We start from the raw sequence: 10,000 nt of genomic DNA on the forward strand, positions 1-10,000 counted from the left end.
AAAAATCGATACAGCATAGTATCGCGATATTTTTCGTGGCAATACTGTATCGATACACAGATGCCAAGTATGGATCTTTTATGATATATGTGTTGGTCAGTTTGTCTGCTTGACAATCACATTTTGCAGCAATAAAACTGAAGTGTGATGAACAAACAGAGAAATGTATATTTTTAGATAAAACAGATTAGAGATGGTCCGATACCATTTTTTGCTTCCCGATACCGATTCCGATACCTGAACTTGTGTATCGCCCGATACCGAGTACCGATCCGATACCAGTGTGTCATATGTTTTATTATGTTTACTAACTGTATACTACTATCCCTGTATGGATGTGATATTATTTCTATCTTTGTGAAACATGAACAAACACAAACAATGAACGCCACAGAACTTTCTTGTATTCTCCAGTTTGACAGTCAGTTATAACGGAAAAAGAACATAAATAAACTACTTTAACACAGATTTTCTTTAGGGCTTTATTACGTGGTATCGGATCGGTGCATAAACTCCAGTACTTCCCGATACCGATACCAGCATTTTAGGCAGTATCGGAGCCGATCCCGATACTGGTATCGGTATCGGAACATCTCTACAACAGATGTTGACAAAATTGTCCTTTCGGGACATCATTTGAAATTGGGAAAAATCTGAAGTTGTAAAAAAGGTAAAATATTGCAATATATAGCAGAATATTGCAATATCTTTAAAATCGCATTAATATCGTATCGTGACATAAGTATCGGGATGATATCGTATCGTGAGGCCTCTGGTGATTCCCACCCCTAGTTATGTGCAGTACGTGCAGTGTCGCCCCCACCGACAACGCGTAGTATTGCGCTCATCGGCACGTCGCGTATCAAAAACTTGGACGACACATTTGGCTACGCTAGCGATGCGTAGCCTCGCAGAACGCGTATACGTAGCGATGCGTTGACTCTGTAACGGCCCTAAGAGTAATTGTAGTTCCTGTGTGAGACAGCTCGGAGGTTCCAGATGCTCCAGGTGTTCTGCTGTCACCTGCAGGACGTCCTGAAGGACCAGAGGAGTCTGGGGCAGAGGCTGATGAGGCCACTGGGACGCACCAACCTGCCGGTCCCGGCACACCTGCACAGGTAACCTTGTGTCTACCGCTTCAGAAAGAAAGAAAGAAAGAAAGAAAGAAAGAAAGAAAGAAAGAAAGAAAGAGACAATTTAATTCACAAAAACACTTTCAGCTGGAACTACGGCCTTGCGGTTGTTTGCCTCTTCCTCGGCTTCTTTTTATTTTGGAAAAATTGGGGAAAAGATGGAAAAAACTTCTGAAAAAAGGTCGGGATATTACAAGAAATAACGTTGGAAATTCGTTTTGAGTATTACGAGAGAAAAAAGTTGGAATATTTTTACAGAAATAACAAAAAATAATATTTTGCGGCGGGAATTTAAGTCCCGCCCACACAGCCGTCCGGCCAATCGGGAGTCGATCCCAGCTGTCAATCGTGCCGGGTTTCTACCGCTGCCTGCGAACGTCTTCAGAAAGAAAATATAATTCACAAAAATACTTCCGACTAGAATCACTTTGCAGTTGTTTGCCTCCGCTGCTTTTATTTAGAAAAAAAATTGGAATATTACAAGAATAAAGGTCAGTTTTTTTTTTTAAAGATGGAATATTTTAAGAAAAAAAAAGCGATATTACAATTAATAAAGTTGGGAAAAAAGTTGGAATATTATGAGAAAAAAAAAGAACAAGAAAATTTTTCCCAAAAAGTTGGAAAATTTTACAGGCTTCAATGTTATGGCTTTTTTTCACTTTAACTTTTTAGCAAGAAAAAAAAAAAAAAAAAAAAAATTCTACTTGCCTGAAATAATTTTAGACTGGCCACCCCCCAGGAAAAACACCAAAGTTTTGGGGGAAAAAATGTCAAAAAAGACCTAAAAAACATACAACAAAACAACTTTAAAATAAAATAAAAAAAAACGTCAAAAGCAGTGAGCGCCAACTCAGTTCTTGATTGGCTAACGGCACATTCACATCAAATGACGCCTGAACGGGCGCTGAGTGGGTTGTTACTTTTACTCGTTTACTACGTTTAGCTTACTCCGGGGCCATCGGGCCGCACTTACGGTTTCTTTTAGAAAAAAGTTGCAATATTTTGCAGCAGTATCCTAGTCCCGCCCCCTGTCAATCAGGATGTTTCGGCTCGTTGTTATAGCGTCAAATAACTGATAAAAACCAAAATGAACATGTGAACAAACATCAGCGTGATCACAACAACCTGGCCGGTTTTCACGTGCTCGGCTGCAGGTCAGTCTGACATATGGCGATTTCATGCCGGTCAACGCTACAACTAACTAGAGTTACAGTTCTCAAGACGCACGCACGCACAAGATAACAAGTTTACAATATTGGTGCGTTCTTTTTGTCCACCAAAGTCGATCTACGAGTCGTTTTCCGGAGTTACGAACGGAAGTACTGCTACCTATAGACATGTCTCTACAGTCTTATTAGGAGTTAAACATAGTGCTGTATACTGCTACCTATAGACATGTCTCTACAGTCTTATTAGGAGTTAAACATAGTGCTGTATACTACTACCTATAGACATGTCTCTACAGTCTTATTAGGAGTTAAACATAGTGCTGTATACTGCTACCTATAGACATGTCTCTACAGTCTTATTAGGAGTTAAACATAGTGCTGTATACTACTACCTATAGACATGTCTCTACAGTCTTATTAGGAGTTAAACATAGTGCTGTATACTACTACCTATAGACATGTCTCTACAGTCTTATTAGGAGTTAAACATAGTGCTGTATACTACTACCTATAGACATGTCTCTACAGTCTTATTAGGAGTTAAACATAGTGCTGTATACTGCTACCTATAGACATGTCTCTACAGTCTTATTAGGAGTTAAACATAGTGCTGTATACTGCTACCTATAGACATGTCTCTACAGTCTTATTAGGAGTTAAACATAGTGCTGTATACTGCTACCTATAGACATGTCTCTATAGTCTTATTAGGAGTTAAACATAGTGCTGTATACTGCTACCTATAGACATGTCTCTACAGTCTTATTAGGAGTTAAACATCGCCTGATTAGTTATTTTGGAGCTCGTGCAGCTGAGATTGTCTAGAGACGCTCGGTTGCTATATGACAACAATGGCTTTAAGCCGAGTCTTGAGCAGAAAGCAGAGCAGTAGCTTAAAGTTAATCAGAACGTAATTTTCATGTATCAAACTGTGAAATATATTTGTGTAATATCTCAATAACTGGGTAAATAGAATCCTAAAGGTTACTAAAAATGTTACAAAAATCCATCTTTTCTCCGACTCGTAGTATCGTGTAAAAAACCCCCGCAACAACTCCGGTTATTCGTTTTTCGACACGGATGTGACGTCACACTCGAGCTACTAGTCGCGATTACAAGACAAGAAGAACGCACCATATGCAACACCTGAGACAGCAGGGACCACACCAAGAACCTGTATCACATTTATTTAGTGTGATATTAGATGTGAGAAGAAGGAAATGGTTCTAACGTTGCTCTTTAGATGTGTGTGGATGTCCCACACCAGGAGTCATTTATATAGTTCTATTATATAGTCATCCATTATCTGGTCAACACATGTTCTATTGAAGAAAAGATAGAAAATAAATATTTGTGTGATGTAAAGTGGTTAGAAAATATGAAATCGGTATCAGCTGGCCTAACTCAAAGAAAATCGGAAACTGGAATCGGCCTAGAAAGTTGTAATCGGTGCATCTCTACTTGTTAACGTGTTTGGGTTTCTGCGACTCAGGTTGGTGGTGGACGTGGTGACGTTGCTGCTGGACTTCATCGAGACTCTGGAGGAGAAGATGGACTCGGTCCACTGCCGCTCAACCGCCAGAGACCGCCTCGCTCAGCTGGTCAGTCACACAGCTCTACAGTAGTTATCTCTCTCACACACACATTATATATATATATATATATATATATATATATATATATATATATATACATACACATATATATATATACATATATATATATATATACATACATATATATATATATATATATATATATATATATATATATATATATATATATATATATATATATATATATATATATATATATATATATATATATATATATATATATATATATACACACACACACACAGAGACACACACAAACACATATATATACAGAGACACACATATATATATATATACAGAGACACACATATATATATATACAGAGACACACACAAACACACACACCAGAAATGTAGTTTAGCCGGTGGCAAGTGTCAGTGTTAGCGTGGTTAGCATTGCTAACCCTCTGTCCTGATTGGTCCCCTGCTTTATCATCTGTTTTAAAGTAATGGAAGACAGGAAGGCTTTATTACTCAGACCCAGAAATGTATGAACTTAAACATACTGAAATATGAAACCTATCTCCCCCCCTCTCTCTCTCTCTCTCTCCCTCCCTGTCTCTCTCTCTCTCTCCCTCCCTGTCTCTCTCTCTCTCTCCCTCCCTGTGTCTGTCTGTCTCTCTCTGTCTCTCTCTCTCTCTGTGTAACAGAATACATCTGCTGCCCAGTTACTGGGTGTTGTGGTGGAGCTGGAGAGTTTAGCCAATCAGGTTCTACAGAGGCAGGAAGTCCAGAGCAGCAAACAGAGTGACATCTCTGCATGACGACAGACCCAGCCTTCAGCGGAGTCAGCTGATTCTGTTGTTGGACAAACACGCAGACATTTGCACACAGACATTGTTCATTAGTTATAATTATTGTTGTTATTATTATTGTTTGTGACTGACGTGATTGTTGAGGCGTTTTGAAATAAAATCTGTTTTGCTAGAAACTCTTCACATCCTTCCTGCCTTCCTTCTCTTCATTTCTTTACTTCCTTTTCTCCTTCCCTCCTTACATACTTACTTAAAAACTTACATAAAGTCTACTGCTGCATAGATGAATCTATTAGTCAACTATTACATTAATCTCCAACTATTCTGATGATCTATTAATCAGTTTGAGTCATAGTTTATGATAAAACAGGTAAACGTGTGTGATGTCAGCTTGTTAAATGTGAATATTGTTCTAGTGTCTTCTCTCCTCTGGGACAGGAAACTGAATATCTTTGAGTTGGGGACAAATAAGAGACATTTGAGGACGTCATTTATTGGGCTTTTTGGGGAAACACTGATCCACATTTTAGAGACAGAACTACTAATTTTGATTTGGTTTATTTAAAAAAAAAAAAAAAAAAATACAATCAAGGATAAAAACACACTTAGGACTTATTTCCATTGTGGTCCTCAACACATAACGTCAGGACAAGACAAGACACAGAGTGTATAATTAATGACTTTAATATAAAGGTCTAACTTGTTCCACTGAACTGCAAAGGTTCAACAACAACCCTAACACTGTCTTAAATTATAAGAACACCGGTCAGATATGCTGTCACAAGTATAAATATTGTGTGTGTCTTTTACCTTAGTTATAAGACACACACATTCTAACAGTTGTCCAATAGGGCTGTCGGCTGTCTTATCAACCTGACTTCTGCACAACACAACTGATGGTCCCAACCCCATTAATAAGGGAAATAATTCCACTAATGAACCCTGACAAAGCACACCTGTGAAGGTAAAACCATTTCAGGTGACTACCTCATGAAGCTCATTGAGAGAACACCAAGGGTTTGCAGAGTTATCAAAAAAAGCAAAGGGTGGCTACTTTGAAGAATCTAAAATATAAAACATGTTTTCAGTTATTTCACACTTTTTTGTTAAGTACATAATTCCATGTGTCCATAGTTTTGATGCCTTCAGTGAGAATCTACAATGTAAATAGTCATGAAAATAAAAAGGAAACGCATTGAATGAGAAGGTATGTCCAAACTTTTGGCCTGTACTGTAGATCCAGTTTCAAGACATAGACATAAGGAGTTAATTAACAGATATGTTGTCGAGTTTTCGGCGAGTCCACACCACTTCGGTACCAAACGGCTCCAAGATGATCATCGTTTGGTCTTCGCCAGGGTGAGTGTTTGCTCTTATATTGTTATATGTGTTAAGATGCTAGCAGTAACGGCTATAATGTCAACAAACATGCAACACAACTCAACGACAACGTTAGCCGTTAGACTAGGGCTGGGCGATATGGAGAAAATCAATTATCACAATATTTTTGACCAAATACCTCGATATCGATACCGCAACGATATTGTAAGTTGACTATTGGTGCTTTCACAAAATAGTTAGACACTGAGATTTTAGATCAATAATCATCAGTAATGTGGATATAATGTCTAAGTGGGTAAAGGTGAATAATGCAACAGTTACAACAGTCTGGTGAGGTCAGAACATGACATCACTTTACTGTAATACAGCCTTTAAAACCAGGAGAAGACACTTATGTCATGTTACGATATCCAAAATCTTAGACGATATCTAGTCTCATATCACGATATCGATATAATATCCATATATAGCCCAGCTCTACGTTAGACCTTCTCACCTTCGTGAACAACAACCTTCGGTACTCTATAAAACCCCTTTCCCTTTTCTCGGTTAGAACGATTGGAGCAGCCGTAAACTACACAAAGCATGGGCATCTTTTCAGACGGCAGATCCTCAGCTCCTTCACTTCCTGCCCTCCATCTGAATTTCTTATGCTCGCGAAGCAGCAATGTGACGTCACGTGAAACCAACCAATTGTAGTAAAATAAATGTTTTCTTTCCCCCCGTCTCAAGTAGGGCTGGGAAAAAAAAAAATCGATTTGATTTAAACATCGAGTTGGTAGGTCTAATCGATTCAAATTCGATTTTTTTTTAATCCAAATACAGTATAAATAATTTGGATGTTTAACAATTTAACTTTTTTGAACACTGCACAGTGACTTTTCACCTAGAGAAAGGGTTTGCCTTTGCAATTTTGTTTATGTTGATGCACTTTAATTAAATACAATAAATATATATTTTTAAAATATATTTACAGTTCCCAGTTATTTTGTTTTAAATGGAAGGGGTGGGAGGGGGGGGGGAAATCAAATCGAATCGTAAATCAAGTTTTTTATAATAAAAATCGCAGATTTTTTTTAGGGAAAGAAATCGCCCAGCTCTAGTCTCAAGAAGACATGTTCTGGAAGATAAAGTTAAATCTCAAAACTGAAACAGATGTCTTGTTTTAAGTGAGCAGACAGAACAGAGTTAGCGTGGAGGAAACTAAACCTTTATTTATCCTGATCGGCGGTGTCGTGGGAACCCATCTTGTATTGCTGACTCAGCAGCCGCGCTAACGTCCCGAGGCCGAGGCGCCGCCTTCCTCCGGCCTGCAGCTTCTCCAGCAGCAGCAGCTTCTCCGTGATCACTCTCTTCTCACACAGACGCTTCACCTGCAGCCACAACAACCAAAAACATTCAGAATGAGCCACAAACACCTCGAAACCAATACAGAAACCTCAAAAAAAGTGACTAAAATGTTGGAAAAAGCAACAGAAAAACTAAAAAAAAAAAAAAAAGACAAAAACCTAAAATAAAGTTAAATGAAGTTGAAAAAACAATCAATTACAAATACTTGAAAAAACATTCTTAATGAATCACAAAAATCTCTAAAAAGTGACACAAATGTTGAAAAAAGCAACAGAAAAACATAAAAAAATGACAAAAACCTTAAAAAAGGGAAATAGTTGAAAAAAGCAAACAATTACAAATACTTGAAAAAGAAAAACACATTCTAAATGAGCCACAAAAACCTCTAAAAAATGTTGGAAAAAAGGCACTAAAAATCTAAAATAATTACAGAAATATTGAAAAAAAGCGACAAAAGATTTGGTAAAACTGACAAAAACGTTAAAAAAGTGACAGAAACTCCAAACATTTACAGAAACATTGGGGAAAAAAGGTAAATAAATCTATAAAACCTCAACAAATTTGAGAAAAAATGTCAAAAAATTACAGAAATAGTGACCAAGAACTTGGTAAAAGTGACAAAACCCTTGAAAAGTGCCAAAAAATCCCAAAACAAAAATGTTTTAAAAAACCACAAAAACCCTCGAAAAAAGTGACAAAAATGTTGAAAAAAAGCACTAAAAATCTAAAATAATTACAGAAATATTGAACAAAAGATTTGTTAAAACCTACAAAACATTGAAAATGCGACAGAAACCTCAAATATTTATAGAAACATTGAAAAAAAACAATTACAAAAAACTAAACAAAAATGTTTTAAAAAAGCAACAAAAACCTTACAAAAAGTGGAATTAAGTTGAAAAAAAGCAAAAAACAAATACAAATACTTGAAAAAAAAAAATCTTAATGAGCCACAAAAACCTCTAAAAAGTGACAAAAATGTTGAAAAAAGCAACAGAAAAACTCAAAAAATGACAAAGAAAAGTGAAATAGAAACCTGGAACAGAAGGAGAGTTTAATGCGTCAGAAGGAGAAGTCGTACCTGCAGGCTGACTGAGTGCAGTGGGCAGAGATCTTCCTGCTGGCTGTCTTCACACAGACGCAGCATTTCTTTCATCGTCCTGAATGCAGAATATTAAAATATTAATACCGGATCTTATTATTTGGTTATTCAACAGGCTGGTGTTATAGGCAGAATAGGGAACGCTCGGGGCGCCGGCCAGCCGTCTGAATGACAGAAGTTAAAGTGCCCACATTATGAAAAGAAATCTCTTTTTCTGGTGATTTGGGGTTATTTTGTGTCTCTGGTGCTTCCACACACATACAAACTTTGAAGAAAAAAACCATCCCTGGTGTTCTGAGTGAGATCTGGTTTCTGAATGTGTCCTGCCTTCAGTCTCCTGGTGAGCTGGTCTAAATCTGCACGACTTGTGACGTCACAAGCCGAAACGAGCTGGCTAGCATGCTAACGCTAGCATGCTAGCTGATTCTCAATAGCAAAGCACTGCTACAACACACACTAGTTCACCATAATCTCCAAAAGAACAACTTCCATGTGCTCCCTGGTTTAGAAGAAGTCTCCCAGCTGATCCTGCCTTGGAACTGACTGAAGTTGGAGAAACAGCCTTTCTTTTACTGTCTATGGAGCTAGCTGACATGCTCTACATCTGAGCTACTGAGCATGTGCGAGTGCAATCAAAGATAGTACAGAAGAAGAAAAGAGGTCTCACTCTGTAGCTAAAACAGAGACCTGAACACAGGGTGAAAAGAGGAGCTGCAGCAATGTGCAGTACAACAAAAATATGTTTTTTTTTCTGATAATTAAACCATGTAAACCTATTCTGGTACAACCTTAAAATACAATTATGAACCTGAAAATGAGAATAATATGGGCGCTTTAAGGATAATGAGAAAATTAAAAAAAAGTCGTAAAAACGTCCAAAATGTAAAATCAGAGAGACCAAAAATATTGGTAGTCGAAAAAGCGACAAACGTCAAAAATTTGGTCAATCCCAAAGTATTTAACAGAAATGAAAGCGACAAAATGTGTATTTATATATATATGTATTTGGTTATATATGTGAATTTGCTTATAGATTGTGTGTTTGGTTATATATGTGTGGTTATATATGTGTGGTTATATATTGTGTGTTTGGTTATATATGTGTGGTTATATATGTGTGGTTATATATGTGTGGTTATATATGTGTATTTGGTTATATATTGTGTGTGTGGTTATATATGTGTATTTGGTTATATATTGTGTGTGTGGTTATATATGTGTATTTGGTTATATATGTGTGGTTATATATGTGTGGTTATATATGTGTATTTGGTTATATATTGTGTGTGTGGTTATATATGTGTATTTGGTTATATATTGTGTGTTTGGTTATATATGTGTATTTGGTTATATATTGTGTGTGTGTGGTTATATATGTGTGGTTATATATGTGTATTTGGTTATATATTGTGTGTGTGTGGTTATATATTGTGTGTGTGGTTATATATGTGTGGTTATATATGTGTGGTTATATATGTGTATTTGGTTATATATTGTGTGTGTGGTTATATATTGTGTGTGTGGTTATATATTGT

General features: G+C 36.9%; 2 protein-coding genes across 4 annotated transcripts in view; one reads left to right on the top strand and one right to left on the bottom strand.

The window, feature by feature from the left end:
- haus2 (HAUS augmin like complex subunit 2) overlaps window positions 1-4,855 on the top strand; it is a 10,706-nt gene extending 5,851 nt beyond the window's left edge. The window contains exons 5-7 of the mRNA XM_028564966.1: window positions 986-1,118; window positions 3,795-3,903; window positions 4,568-4,855. Coding sequence (XP_028420767.1) covers window positions 986-1,118; window positions 3,795-3,903; window positions 4,568-4,681 — 356 coding nt within the window. The 3' untranslated portion in view covers window positions 4,682-4,855. The remainder of the gene's footprint in view (window positions 1-985; window positions 1,119-3,794; window positions 3,904-4,567) is intronic.
- Window positions 723-10,000, bottom strand: part of heatr4 (HEAT repeat containing 4) — a 35,346-nt gene continuing 26,068 nt past the window's right edge. For 2 of the 3 annotated variants that reach the window (XM_028564965.1, XM_028564963.1), the window contains exons 10-12: window positions 8,445-8,523; window positions 7,223-7,386; window positions 723-1,136 (exon numbers count right to left, since the gene is read on the bottom strand). In XM_028564965.1, the coding sequence (XP_028420766.1) occupies window positions 7,225-7,386; window positions 8,445-8,523 (241 nt within the window). In that variant the 3' untranslated portion in view covers window positions 723-1,136; window positions 7,223-7,224. Of the gene's footprint in view, window positions 1,137-6,736; window positions 6,751-7,222; window positions 7,387-8,444; window positions 8,524-10,000 lie in introns of those variants that run through there. The other variant, XM_028564964.1, reaches the window with a different exon arrangement.

The sequence above is a fragment of the Perca flavescens genome, chromosome 20 (genome assembly GCF_004354835.1).
Source record: "Perca flavescens isolate YP-PL-M2 chromosome 20, PFLA_1.0, whole genome shotgun sequence".
Taxonomy (NCBI): domain Eukaryota; kingdom Metazoa; phylum Chordata; class Actinopteri; order Perciformes; family Percidae; genus Perca; species Perca flavescens.